Source organism: Lonchura striata, chromosome 10 (assembly GCF_046129695.1).
Source record: "Lonchura striata isolate bLonStr1 chromosome 10, bLonStr1.mat, whole genome shotgun sequence".
Classification (NCBI taxonomy): Eukaryota; Metazoa; Chordata; class Aves; order Passeriformes; family Estrildidae; genus Lonchura; species Lonchura striata.
Window position 1 is genome coordinate 1308487 of NC_134612.1, and position 15045 is coordinate 1323531.

General features: G+C 38.6%; 1 protein-coding gene across 3 annotated transcripts in view; it reads right to left on the reverse strand.

Annotated features, from left to right (window-relative positions):
- The window catches only part of CLSTN2 (calsyntenin 2), a 339467-nt gene that overhangs the window by 82084 nt on the left and 242338 nt on the right, over positions 1-15045 (reverse strand). For all 3 annotated transcript variants that reach the window (XM_077785560.1, XM_077785559.1, XM_031505652.2), the window contains 3 exons: positions 9755-9950; positions 7948-8156; positions 1576-1725 (listed from right to left, as the gene is read on the reverse strand). In XM_077785560.1, coding sequence (XP_077641686.1) covers positions 1576-1725; positions 7948-8156; positions 9755-9915 — 520 coding nt within the window. In that variant the 5' untranslated portion in view covers positions 9916-9950. The remainder of the gene's footprint in view (positions 1-1575; positions 1726-7947; positions 8157-9754; positions 9951-15045) is intronic.

A 15045-nucleotide genomic window follows, 5' to 3' on the forward strand; every position in this document is an offset into this window, starting at 1 on the left:
TTGTTTTCAAATTACAATTAATGAATTAATAATAATTAAGCACTGAAGCCCTATCTACCCAATTGTTTACTTAAAGACCTTCTACCCTGAGTAGGAGACATCCCCTTGCATTTTGTGCTCCTTGACCTGGGGATGTGCCAGGGAGGTGAAGAGTCATGTATTTGAGAGATGGAAAGGTACAAATAACACAAACAAAGCATCAAACTCTCCCCCCAAACCCTGACCAAACCTGTTTGAGGTTGTTCCATTTCCTTTTATTGGTTGCCTAGTGTCTAAGCCCACCTGATGGAACCAGTAACAACCATAACAACCATATGAACTGTGAAATAACACTGGGCAATAGAAAGACACATTACCACCTTGCAAAACTAATTCAATCAATAAATTACCCGAATAAAAAAATATAAAAATGGAAAAAATATTCATCAATTACACCCATTTTAAAACAAATCTCAAGCTAATTTGGGGATACTTAGTTTATCTAAGATAACTCCATAAAATGGAAACAGAATATTTCTCCAGTGTAAAGAGGCCATAATAGTTTTACAGAACAAATAGTTTGAACAGCAAGATTAGTTAGAAAATGTGGAAATGGTTCATAGGTATTGTGGTTTCTTTCAACAAAAATGTTCTTCAAATACTTGGGTACTAGTACATCCCAAGAAATAGAAATGTGGCTCTGCTCCAAGTGAGGGCTGTGGAAATGGAATCCTGCTATTGCAAACATTTCATTACTAGCTCCTATAGACCAGAGCTTCTCATTTCCCCAAAAAAACCTTTTTTTCTTCTAAATGTCAATCTGTAAATTTACCTTTTAGTACAACAGCCAAACTGATTTTTTTCCTTCTCAATCATTATGTGTAAAAATTACAGTTATGAAGGTCAAGCTAGTCCTGAATGGCACCTGTATAACGTGGTCACATCTAATTAATTTGTCTGTAATGCAGCCCTCATTTCCATCTTAATTCCTAATAATTAGTGGCATATCTATCTTCCCTGTAAATTGTCAGATGGATTTTTCTCCATTTCAGGCAGGGTATAGATTCTTACAGCCTTCTTAGAAATTCAAATTGATTCCTACCTAAATGTCTTAGAATCAAGACAGGAATCAACTTTAAAGATTCTTTTCACTCCCATTGAGGGTGCCTTTGCTCCTGCATGCCACAAAAGCCAATCCTGAACCTCAAACAAGATAACCTGAACAACTCCAGCTCACATGGCAGAAGTACCTTGTCATGGTGGCTTCAAAAATGCTCTTTTAAGGAATAGTAGGACAATGGAAAATCAGCATCATTTTTTTAAACCTTCCTGAATATTCTCATAAGATAACTTATTAGAATAGAAATTTGTCTTAGTTCTTTTTGTCTGGTCTATTATTGTTCTGCCTAGACAAGAAGCAAACATGGGATTATCATCCACTTTGTTAGCAGGCTTGGAATGAGGCAGACAAAATATCAGCAGTTTTCCACACCAGTGCAACAAGAACCCTACTTTCCTTTCTGTGAGGTAGAGGAAAAACACCAAAGGAAAGAGATTTAAATAAAGAATTAAAATAGAAAAGCTATTCAAACTTACCTTGCCAGCCTGGTTTGCACATGGGTTTGACATTAACTCGTACCAAGACATCTTCTGTTGCATGCTTTTGCCCACAGTCAAAAGCTGTGACCATTATCTCATACTTCTGCTGTTTATCATAGCTCAGTTTCTCAGTGTTCCTGATGTTACCTAGAGGTTCAACACAAGAAAACATTCAGAGATTCATTCTTGGCTTAGCATCCACATACTGCAACATTTGGGTCCTGGTTCATCAAGTGGTTTGTGACTGAGCTCTCTGAAGCACACATGACATGCAGGATGTTCTGAGGAATAGGAAGGATTTTCTTTCACTCCAGCAGAGAAATAAGAAGCTTGTAGTAAAATATAAGATGGGAATGATATAATGTGGGCATGGCTCTATCAGAAAACATCTGTTTAATAAGACTTTCTGAAGTAAGATGGTAAAAGTAATTAGCAGTTACATCTTGACATGTGCAATGAGTAGGTGCGCTCTCTTTTTCCACATTTGCCACAATACATGGCTTTAACAGACATGTTCCTGAGATCCACTACTGAACCTAAGTATCTTCCTGTTTTCTCTAAAGCAATTACCCTGTAGGTGAGAGACATTTTTAAAATAGGAAAAGCCCTAGAATCGCCTGTTGCATTACAGTGCTTAGTAGTATTTGATAGGGCAGCACAGAGTTATCACATGCAAGATAAAACGCAGCAACAACAGAGTTTATCTGCTCAACCTGACACACATATAAAGGTAACAAATTGCCTGCTTTGGGACCAGACATCAGAACTTTCAGAAGGAAAGGGAAAGATCTTTCTCTGAATAGTTCCTGGAGGACTGGGAGAGCACTATGCAAAATATATGGGTTTTATATTAACAAGTTTGGCATTTTAATTCTGTACATTTCCACTGAAATTTACTTTTTTGCACAAGTTGAAACTTCATCCTGTTTATTAATTTCATGCTATTGCTTTTGCAGGGTTGTTTGTTTTACCATCTCTTGGAATGAGGATTTTTGTTCTACAATTCAAGGAACAAACTTACTCTGCAGCAGTGCTACAAGCTATCTGCTGGCAAGCAATGATCAACAAAATCCTTGCTTGTTAAGCAGATTTGTAGCACAAAAAAACTGTGCTAAATTTAAAATGGACAGCCCCCATAGCCTGGAATTTAGTCAGATGTAGTGAACTGATCCCTACAGGTGCTTGCAAAAGTCTCTTTTGTTAGACAGAAACATTAGGTTTGGTTTGAGCATTTGGGTTTCATTTTCTTTTTTCTTTTCACTCAAGTGAGTGAGAGACAGGAGAAAGCAAACAAATTCAGCTTCTTAAAATAAGTCTTCCACTAAAGCTCCATTAATTTGACAAGTGAAGTCTTTTAGCAGGTATCTTTTTGCTTCTCACTCCTTATCTTGTCAAAGCCCACCACTTTGCCTTTTGCTACTACTACATTAAAGCCAACGTTAGGAGTTTATTGAAATGGATGCAAAACTTTCCAGGTCAGGCCTGAAGAAAACCTGCTGTTTGCATTTATCACCATCTTCAGGTTCAAAACCTGTAGTTTAAGTAGATCCTTGCATCTGCAGTTTAAGTCAGGTCCAATAAACCATTTACTGCTGAGTCTGAGTCTCTCCCGCTCCCTTTGTGAGCAGGACACACAGGAGGACAAGCCCTTCTCATATTTTAATGTCCTGAAAGAAGAAATGGAATGAGCTGCTAAAGGCTGATTTGGACACAGGGCAGTGTCCTGCAGACTCTGGGGTTTTCTCTCTGGGGTACCTCATGTTGTCAGGCATTTTCAGGCCTGCCATGGACACAGATTTTTCCTCCCCACAAGAACTGCAACAACCACATCAACTACTTCATTGGGTTTTGAGTTAGTGATTGACAAAGCAATCTAATCACCCATTTTACTATCTTGAGTTGCCTGATTAGTGGCTGCCTAAGAGGATTTAATGAAAAACTGCCACTGTATACACCTAATTAGTGACTTTATATTTGCTCAGTTCTTCTGTCCTTTCTGTATGATATTACTTTGTACATGAATCTTTATATTTCCCTATTTGGTTCTTCTTGGTATTATTTTAGTCTGTGATCAGCAAGGATAATTCTGAATAAAGCAAAACTGTCCTAATTTTCATTAGCAGATTGCAGAAATTTGTGTGGCACATTAACTGTCCTACAGGATTTATAAATCTTACACCATATTTACATTTCATTAAATCTATCTTCCAAGAACTGTATTTCATTCTGACCATTTCAGATTTGTACTACAGGGATTCTGACTCTTAGGTGTTATTCTGGAAACTCATTTGGATGACTTGCAGATGTTACCCAATCGTTTATTGATTTCCTAATATTTTTTTTTCTCTTACCTCTGATGCTTTATGATTCTTTGGGTTTTTATAATTTAATCAATACAATTAAAAAGCAGACACAGAAGGAAAGTACTATAAACAGACTAACTAAATTTTTAGAGATGATAGTCTGAAAGCTTCTGTTTGCATCTCACTCATAGACAAAAAAGTAATTAACATTAAAAATAAGAAATTTTAATGAAGTAAGTAAAGTTCTACACAATTCCAAATTAGACCATACATTTTTTATTCAGTCTTCCAAAATATCTGCCTTTTCCTAGAAATACCCAGAGCTATAACCAATTTTCAAACAGCAAAAAGCAGATTGGTGACTAGAGCCCTTCCTGAGGACACAGACATTTACACTTCTGTTTCTTCAAAGTCAGTTTTAGGGGTAGATGGATACAGGCATCCCTCTTTTATAGCCCTTCCACCTTACTTTGGAGCAGACATAAGAATGGGGAAAGACTTGACTGATTTAGTACAGCAATTGCCTCCTGAATTCCACAGTTACTAAATCAATTGAGCTGCTTGTCAAAAAGGTTCATTTTTAAATGATAAAGGTAAAAAAAATGTCATTTAATAAATTTATAAAAATCAAATGCAGATGTTCAGCTATAAAGTTTGGCTTTACTTTTCTGTCAATATGAAGTGCGCACAGCTCCTACCACAGCTCTGGGTACTGTAAAGGGGGATATTGTGAGGTCATGCCCTGTCTAGGATTTGTAGCCTAATAAATCCTGTATGAACTGGACAGGTTCCTGTCTAATCTTCACACTGAACAGTTTGAACATGCATTTGTGAAGTGCTCCCCAGAGATGGGTGGCAAATAAGAATCATTGGCATTTTTGAGGTGAGACTATGTCAGAGATGTGACAGAATTTGTATTTATACCCGAGTTCCCAGATCCTCTGACCATCTTCCCTGACAAATAATGCACAATATATGTGAATAAAAATGGTTTTTGCTGGCATTCTGACAGATCTGTGCATTGTGGTTTAATTTTTCTGTCACCTGTAAAAAGCCTACGCAATATTGCTACAGTAACTGACTTGATTTGGATTCTCTGCTAAGGATAAAATGAGATTAATCTACAATACTACTTCAAAATATATTATGCCTTATACCTTTAATCACAGTTCTTTGCACAGTAAAGCATAGATTTTTACTCTGCCTTTACATGATTGTATTTTATGACTTAGAGTTTATTATCCTCCAAGTTGGGCTCATCATATACAAGACTGAATTTTATTAGTGCTATAGTTTCACAACACAAAGTAATTTTATCCACAAGGAAATAACATACCAAGGGCCAGAGTTCCCAAATATAACTGGGAAGCTTTAAATTACCTCCCCAAAGTGCCTAAGCTACAAGGACATGTAGAAAATACCCCCAAGCTGATACTGCTTGCTGTGCCCACCCACTCCTGCCTCCCATAGAGTGAGGATGAGGCAGCCTGTGCACCAATATAGCCTGCAGAGCTCTCTCTGCCTCTCTGCAAACCTTCCCCAATGTGTAATACAATTTTTCAAGGCCATTAAAATGCTCCATGCATGGATCTAGGGACAAGAAGTAAGTTTTACCTAACAAGACACTGACCTGCCAAAGCAAAAAGAGCTGATCATAATACAGCTTCACCTTTTTGCAAACCTACATTTAGGGTTAAATATGTTGCTCATGAAAAAAGTCCACTGTCTGGGGCAGACAGTGGCATGTTTTCCTCACAATTCACCCTACCTTCATCTCTTGGGGCCCCCTGAAATATTTAGATTTGATTTTAAGGTATTTGCTTATCCTCTTTCTGAGTAATGAAGCTCAACATATAAGTGACTGAAAAACATAAAAAAAATCATAACCTGCAGAAGACACAAGAAACTAGATTTGAATTTCACAATGGCTAAAAATACTCCTGTTAACAAAATCCTAATTAGCACAATATTACCAGACAGTCCCAGGAATCTCATACATCTGTTTTAACCACCCTCTACCAGGAACAAAAATAGACATGTTCCAAAAGAATTTGCACCAGAGAAAGTTTCTATCAGCTGCCTTTGAGAAACATTCTCAGCAGTGAAATATGTTGGAACTAAGCAACAATTTTTTGTCACAAAATACATGTATAGTCATCTATTCTAACTTTGTCTCTAATCCCAGTGGGTTTAAGCAATTACCATTATCTTTAAAAATTGCAAATTAGACTGCAATTACTGTTGGTTGTGACAGCACTGTTCTTTTAGTGAACAAATAGATCAAAAATATTAATTAAACTCATGACCAAGAAACTGCAAGTATTACAACCTTATACCAATTATTCACTGCAGGCTTTAAAGTAACATTTAAATCAATGATTTTCTCATTGCTGTTGCTGAAAAGCAGGTACCAGGCACATGAGGACAAAGATGTAACCAAGGACTCCTGACATTTCCTATGCTTTTGATCATATCTCTGACTGTAAAAAGACATGAGTACTCCTGAGGCAGCTGCTCTGTGTGACTGGAGCTCAAAAGGCACAAGTAATAGAAATTACTTTTCTGTATCACACGAATTGCAGGGTATTCTGTCCCTTATATCTTCCACAAACCCCACAGGAAATTACGAGACAACATGTGACTTCTCTAAATACCCACCCTTCACACAGGCAAGTCACGCAGAGCCTTGGAAAAAAATGGATTCAGAGACATAGAGAGCGTTCTTTTATGACAGCATGGGAAATCTCACAGTTAGGAAAAAATCCATGGAGAGGAAAACCTTATAGGGAATTGCTTCAAAATATGTCCTTCCAAATGCTCACTTGCTGTAAAAAAAATCCTTTGTGCAGTTCTCTGGATTCTCAAGAATCCTTAGGGCTACTGTGCCAGCTGCCCTCATTTACTCAAGCACAAACATATTCCTCATGATTGCACTTCCCATACCATACACTTGCTTCCCAGTGTGTGATAATGAGATGGATTTTTCCCCAAAGTAATTAAAATTTATTGATGTAACAGGCTATTGTCTTCTGATGCTCATCTGTGTATTGTGCAAGAACTGAACAAATACAAGAACTGAACAAGGTAAAGTTTTTATAAAACATCCCAACATGAAAATGACTGCTCAGAGAAAACAGTAGCTCCATGCATGCTTTCAATTTACAATTTGGCCAAAAATCAGGTTTGATTTCCAAACTGTACTCTCCTCCTACAAACATGGATTAAATGCTTCTGCTAGGAGAGATAAATCAGAGCATTGCTGGGTATGCACACAGGGTGTTTCTTCAGGGGAAACTATTTTGTATCATCTGAAGGAAGCAGAGAATGGGAGCAAGGGCCTTCCACATGCTTTTCATGCAGATCAATCACCATTTCCAAACTCAATTCCATGTTCTTTGCTGATCCAGGAAGCTGACATACAAGGCCACCAAGATCAAAAACTGCTGCATATGGAAAACTTAATATGGTTTATTATTTTCACTAAAACACAAAATATCTACCTCAGAAAAACAACTAAAACAAACCAACAAAAACTTAAGAAATGGTACTTCTTCTCCAAAGTACATTTTCTGCCATGCTGCAGAGTAATGGATCCACTTCAGGAAGCACCACAAATGGGCAGGTCTGTGGATCCATGACCCTGAAAGTTTTAACAATGAATAAACATGCAGAATATTGCCATATTCAGGTTCTGCTTCAGGAAGTTCAGGGGAATGGGACTAGCTGTAATCCAGTAAATAAACCCTGCACTGGGGAATACAAGCTGCCTTGGGGAATGCCATCACTTGGATGGGAAACAGGATCTGAGACATTTAGGAGAATGGAACAAGTGACCAAGAATCATGCTGCTCACCTAAATCTGGTGGTTTAATTTCCACAGGAGATTACTGCATCACTTTCTGCCCAGTGTTACACAAAAGGGATGGAATATCTCAGGGTGAGGGTTCCTCCATTCTCAGAGATGAGAACAGGATCTCTTGCTGGAGTTCCCCCTCCAGCCAGGTGATCAGCTCATGCCCCCAAGCACTGCCAGCCCTGCCGACAGCCCTGCTGTGGCAGCACTCACCATTCCTGTCAATGGCAAAGGGAACATCTGTGGTGACAATCTCATAGTTGCAGATCTGGCTGTACTGGGGGGAGCAATCCTCATCTGTGGCTTCCACCTGCAGAATGCTGTCATAGATCTTCCCCTCTGTCACTGAGGCCTTGTACATGCTCTCCTTGAATGCTGGGGAGAACTCATTGACATCCTTTACCTGGATGTGGACTACTGCCCTAAAACCGGCACAGAAAATATCAAAGAGGAAAGTTAATTTATTGTGACACCTCACTAAAATTTATTTTCAAAACACTCAAAAAGACTAACAAAACATATCTAGAAAATTATGTAAGCCCATATTAAAATGAGATATTAGAATTTTCATTTTTAATTTGCCCAGTTTAGTATCTTAATGTGATACTAGGTAAAAGTCTGTTGCCATGGCTTGGAGGGAGTTTCAATGAGTTCCCTATCAAAATCTGCCTCAAAAATGAACCCCAGCAGAAAGCCAGTGATATCATTACATGGTAAAATAAGCAAAGACAAAAAGAATCACAGTAGTCTTCCATATTCACTACCTAAAAATGGTCAGTTTACAAACATTCTTCCATATTGAGTAAGGCTCTCACCTTCTGCTGATGATAATTATCTAATGCTTCAAGTAGTTGCAACACTGCACATGTAGCCCACCAAGGCATTTGATATTTAATGACTAAACCCTAAAGGCCTTGCATTGGAACACTTTGCTTTCTGGTGTGATAGGCAGGGTGACAGAGGGACACAAAAGGGATGTTCTGGAGCAATGGCAGAGCTCCAATAAAGGCTGGGATCCCAGGCAGCATGGCTAAGCATGTGCTACTAGACAAAATCTGGTGGCAGTGGGCCAGACTTCATTTAGTTAAGATTAGACCAAAATTTTCCACAACTGGATTTCTAGCAGATTGTTACTGATGTGAGAGGGGGAAACATAATAGAATTTGATATTGTGAAGCAAAACCTGTTTCTGTGATTTGATGGTTATTTGCCATTACAGGCTTTCTCTTAACTCTGTATTCTTTTTAAATATCCTGAAAACTTCAGCATGCATTACAGACCTAATCACATTTTTAATTGTCATATGTGCTGGATGAGCAAAAGGAGGAATGATTACTATAAATCATTTATTATAATGGCTCTCAGCAAAATGAACTATTTGTACAGCACTTATACATCTATGTGAGTTAAATTCATCTTTAATGACAAATGGTATGGAGCTTAGTTTCATTAATTCAAAGGGAAAAAAAGTCACTGTGCTACCTAAGCTTATTCAGGGAATTGGCTCCACAGTAAAAAGTACCACTTACTGACCTTCAATACATTCCTCTTCAGAGGACTCCACTTTCTCTGAGACTTGATGGACAAAAGCTGAGGTCAAAAGCACTGTTCAAATGTGACACTGCTCAGCTTATGATATAGATATGCTAAAAGAGGGGGATGATTCCTCTTTTCTTACCATTTGAAATAACATGAACAGAGAGAAAACCTATTTTAAAATTGCAACTATCAATTGAAAGCCAGTTTCTACGACCTGGATGTATTCAACATGAAAACACAAATGGAAAATATAAACCAAAACTGAGATGCATTTATCCACATGAACAGGGATCCTGTCCAAAGCTTTAACTGAAGCAAACAAAAAGGAATATGTTTTCTAATAGGAAAAAGGAATGAAAAAATTGGTGGAATATTGCAACTATGATTTATCTTTGTTTTAGTTGCTTTCTATCTGAAATAACATAGACTGTGGAGCAAATGTATGCCAAAGAATAAAATAATTTCTTCTCATTTCACTCACTTGTGAGATTTCTTCCAGTTTGTTCCACCTGGTCCTGATCCACAGTCATAGGCCTGGATGATGAATGTGTATTCCTTCTGCAGCTCACAGTCAATGGGACTCTTTGCTCGAAGCTGACCTTCTCCAGATGTCTTGTTCAGCACAACAGCCTCAAAGGGCATTTCTTGCCCATGGATTTTAAAAGCACAAATTTCACCTGTGAAGAACAGCACAAACCAATCATAACTGGGGGGGGGGGGGGGGGGGGGGGGGAGAGGGGGGGAATGGGGGAGGGTGTCTAAGTCTTATGCATTGGAGAGACACCTGCAGAGTTAATTTATATTTCACCTACTTTTCCAGAGGAGGGAAATACAGACTCAGGCACCAGGCCATTGTGTTTCCAAAAGGGCCCTTAGGTAGGTGTTGTGCTGAGTTCAGCTCTTCCCTCTTTCTCTGTCAGTACTAAATGGTTTCTGAAAGCCTCAGAGGCAATTCCATATGGTGCCAACAGCAACGGTGAGCTAAATTATATTTGAGCTAAATTAAGAGACTGTATTTATTTAAGGGAAATAGCAAAAAGAAAAATAGATAATACTTCAGAGGTGGTTCTTTTTTAAAATGTTGTCACTCATTGAGCCACTTGAGCTGCCAGGTGGTAGCAGATGTGCAGTTTAGTTTACCAACAGTGGAAAAACTAATGTTGCATCCTGCTTTATTTACAGACATACATCATCTTTGGATCAGAAGCAGTTGAAGGCACACAGACAAGTGTCACTTTTAGACATCTCAGTTACCCACCCAGATTCTCACTCTCATGCATGAGTGCCTTGTTGGCAGCAGCTCAGTCTGACTCCAAATTGTTTCCTAATATAGTAGATCCATACCATCTCTCAGAGGAGTACTAGAGAACAGGAGAGATGATATAGCAAGGACTAAAAAAATTGATTTGGTCAGAAAAGACAGCATAAGAGATCTTGTGAGATTATGAAACTGGAAAGGGAAAAAAGACCCAAATTCTGGTGTTCCTTTTTTTATCCTTCATAATGATAGCAAGGATATGCACACAGAGTTTATTTTATTTTATTTTTAGTTCAGTCTCTATATGCTGTTCCTGTGCAAGGTACTACAGAATCCAACTTTAATAATGAAATATTTATATAAAGATCAATATGACAAATATTTTAATGACACATTAAACACATGCTCTTTTATGAGCAAGTCAGTCTTAGGACGTGCATTATAGAATCAAAGCTATGCCCCACTCACATAATCCTTTTCCATTTACTTCCAGTTTATAGTTGCAGCCTTTTTAAAATCTCTTTGCCAACCATATCTGAGCCAAGTATCGAATTCTAAATTAACTCTGAATCTATGACCTCTTATTCAGGCCTGGTTCCTGTTTCTTTATTACAATATATTGTTTATTTTTGCAAAGGAGAACAGACAGTGACTTTATAAAAGTGCTGAAGTTCATAATTCCTATTATGTGTGAAAAATAAAAAATGGCAAGGGTGTGTGTGCAGGGAGGGTGGGGGATTAGGTATGGAGGTATAAACACAGGATTTTTAGAATATTTCCTCAACTATCATCACACAGATTTCCCTTTATGACCATAAGAGCTGAAGCTTTGCTCAGCTACATCCGCTGACATTTAGATAGATGAATCCCACACTTAATAATTGCAATCAATCCTGTGAATGCCTTTAAAGGATCACTACACAGTTTTGGTAATTATGAGGCAATGAAAATATACATTAAGCATTGCTTAGACATTTTCCTGCTGCCCCCTCTCCCTCCAAGGGTGTGAAAGGGCTGTGGAGTTTCCCAGGACAAAGGTGTGCTCTTTTCCAAGCTCTCTGCTGTTCACCCTTAGTGAACTCAAATATTTGGGCTACAAAAGAAGCATTAGACTTTACCCTGAGAATCAGATTTTTAACAGGACTAACATCTTGCACATCCATCAAAGCAGGCTGCACAGTGATAATGAAATGTGCACAGGGGTCAAAGCATAAGATGAAGAGAAGGCTGAAGGGAAGCAGTCTGTTCAGCTTTAATCACAGGCACTGATCACTGAGTTTGTATCCCACTGCTGTCACACACAACCTTTGAAAAAAATGATCTGCATTTTCATGTAACTTCAAAACAAAACATTAATCTAAAATGATATTGTGGATTTCAGTTTTATTTTAATTGAAAACAAAATAAATCAGTACAAACATGGGAAATCTAATGGCAAATACTGTTTGTTGTGTTCTATAAACATTGGCCTTCATAGTTTCTTAATAAAGTTTTCCTCAGATGCACAATCCATCAACAGAGATCCTAACTTCAGTGGTTTGTGTTTATTAGTTTATTGATCCACTGTTTGATTGCAGACAAGACAGCATTAGCAGATGTCCAAGCTACAGTTCTTGAAAAACAGAAATAGCTCCAGGCAGACAAAAGTTCTCTTATCCCTAATCTAAATATTTATCATTTTTCTTTCTCCAAAGGCAGACCCCTAATGCAAAGCACTCATAGAAGCAGCATATGTTCCAATTAGTTCTCATAAAATATTTTAGAAGTCTCTATATCCCGCTCTTATGCAAAATACTCCAGCTTTAAATACAATTCTAATTTTGCCTCCATAGTCCCATTTGCCAAAGATAAAATAAAGACACTGCCTGGATATGATGAGATATTTGTAAACACACTGCAAAAAACCTACATACTTCCAGAATGTGGCTACAGAAACCTGCTTATTTGAAAATAAATGGAAATGTTAAAAATTGGGTAAGGTTTTTTTCAAAAGAAGGGCTCTACTGCCATTTCCAAAGAAATGAACTAACACTGTAAAAAAATTTAAATGTATAGGATCATGACTTTTTAAAAAGGTGTCTTAATGGCTGCATTGCAAATGGGAATGATAACAGAGTTGTAAGAGTTGTAACAAAGCAGAAAATTAAGTATGGTCCACTGCCAGACACACAGACATTGACAGATACATAGAAATACTCTTATTAAGCATTACAAACAGTGTCTTTATAATTTAACAGATCCTCTTTCTTATTATTAAATAAAGCTATGGGACTTTATTTCAACCCAGATAAGCTAACCCCAGATTGTTGGAGATCATACAGCTACAGAAGCTGAGCTGGGTAGCACTGCAGACCTTTTGGCCCTAGTACAGTGAAACCCAAGGGAGAGATAAACTCAAAGCAAGAACAGAAGTGAAGACATCATGTCTGGTCACTCTGACCCTCTGACACTGACCGCTCTGGCGAGGGGAGATGCAAAAGAGACGTTATGGCAAAAGAGATAACAAAGGACATTTCTAGCGTAAGAAGAATAATCAGAAGATTGTGTTTCTAAAGGGGACTGGGACAAAGGGGTCGAAGTGGAAAATTTTGTACGAATGTAGCGACCTATAAATACTGGTAAACTGTGTAATAAATGGCTTTGCTTTGCTGGCATAAGCAGAGTCCGTGTCAATCAATCCTCACACCAGATCTACATGATGCCAATGGGAACTGTGCCAAGCTTATGTTACTTATTGGGGTCTTAGGTAAGTATGGGTTTGTAAATCACTAGAGGAAAAGGAAGCAGGGTTTCTCTCCTACTCAGACTCACCACTGAAGCTGCAGGACCTTTGCACCACCTTCTTCCTTCTCCTTTCCAAGGCTGAAATAATGAGAGTGCAAACTGGGACATTGTTTTTCTCCCAACAGACAACCCAGCAAAATTCTGTGCTTTGTTCTTCATTTCATTTGAATGGGTTTGTGAGCAGGTGGATATAGGATTCTGTGATCATAGAAATGGTGGTAGCACTGAATTGCTAAAAAAAGGATAAGCTGGTGACACCATGTAAAGGTAGAAACACATTGATTAAATCCTATAGCAATTGCCAAGAGGGAAAATATCTCTTCTCCCAGGTCAGGAGGCATACTCTGAGAGCTTCCAGTTGCTTCCTGTAAAACCTTCTGGTTACAGGGCTGAACTCTGCTGAGAGTTTCATTTCAATACATGTTTTAACTAAACTCTGGACATGTTTTTTCTTCAAATCATTCAGAATATCATAATCCATAAGCAACTATTAATTTTGAAGTTTACATTCTTTTGAGTTTTAAAGCCTTGGTAGATCCATATGTTACTACTCCAGGGGTAATAAGGGTAATTATTTCCGCTGTAAATATTATACTAGATTGAAAAAAAGCTACTGATGGTTCATAATACTGAAACATAACCAACAAATTTATCCACTGTTTGGAAATTGATAAAGACAATGTTTCACATTCAGTCACATTTACATGCAAGATTTAGTGATTTTATGCCTTAATCAATAAAATTGTATTACAAATTACTGTCTTTTATATGAAACACCAGATTCATGCTTCTTGCAGTAAAATAATAATCCCCAATGTTACTCCTTTAATAACTACATAGCCTCATTCACTTGAAATCAATTTCAGAAGTTATTTAAAAACACTAAGGATTATCTGGCCTTTCACAAATCCCTTCACTACTTCCTCAGCCTTCACTACACCAAAAATACTAAAGACTTAAGATGGAAAGCTGGGATCTCTGACATTCCATTGTTGGCATCAATTGTTAAAAAAGGCACCAGCTGTATGTGAATCAAGAATCAGCAAATACTGTTTCACTGGGCTGGCTGAGGTTAGTGGGCCACTACGAGCCTGCAGTTCTCCAGGCTAGGGCACAGCAGCTGACAATGCCTGACAGAACAGGACCTGTGGGTGCTGGTCAACAGTGGCTGAACATGAGCCAGGTGTACCCAGGTGGCCCAAAAGGCCAAGGGCAGCTGGCCTGGACCAGTGTGGCCAGCAGGACCAGTGATTGTCCCCCTGTACTCAGTAGTGGGGAGGCCACACACCAAATCCCATGCCTGGTTCTGGGTCCCTCACTGCATGAAAGACCCTGAGGGGCGGCAGTGAGTCTAGAGAGGGGAACAGAGCTGGGAAAGGAGCAGCTGAGGGAGCTGGAGAGGGGCTCAGTCTGCAGAAATGGAGGCTCAGGGAAGACCTCATTGCTCTCTGAGAGGAGGCTGTCATGGGATAGGAGTCTCTTCTCCAATGTAATGACTGCGAGTAAATGGTGTCAAGTTGCACCACGGGAGGTTTAGATCGGATGTTAGGAAAAATGTTTCCACCAGAAGTGTGAGTCAGGCACTGGCACAGGGTGCCCAAGGCAGCAATGGCATCACCATCCCTGGAGGGATTTAAAAGACATGTAAATGTGGCAGTCACAGATGTGTTAGTGGTGGGTTTGGAACTGCTGGGTTATTGCTAGAGTCAATAATTTTACAGGTCTTTCCA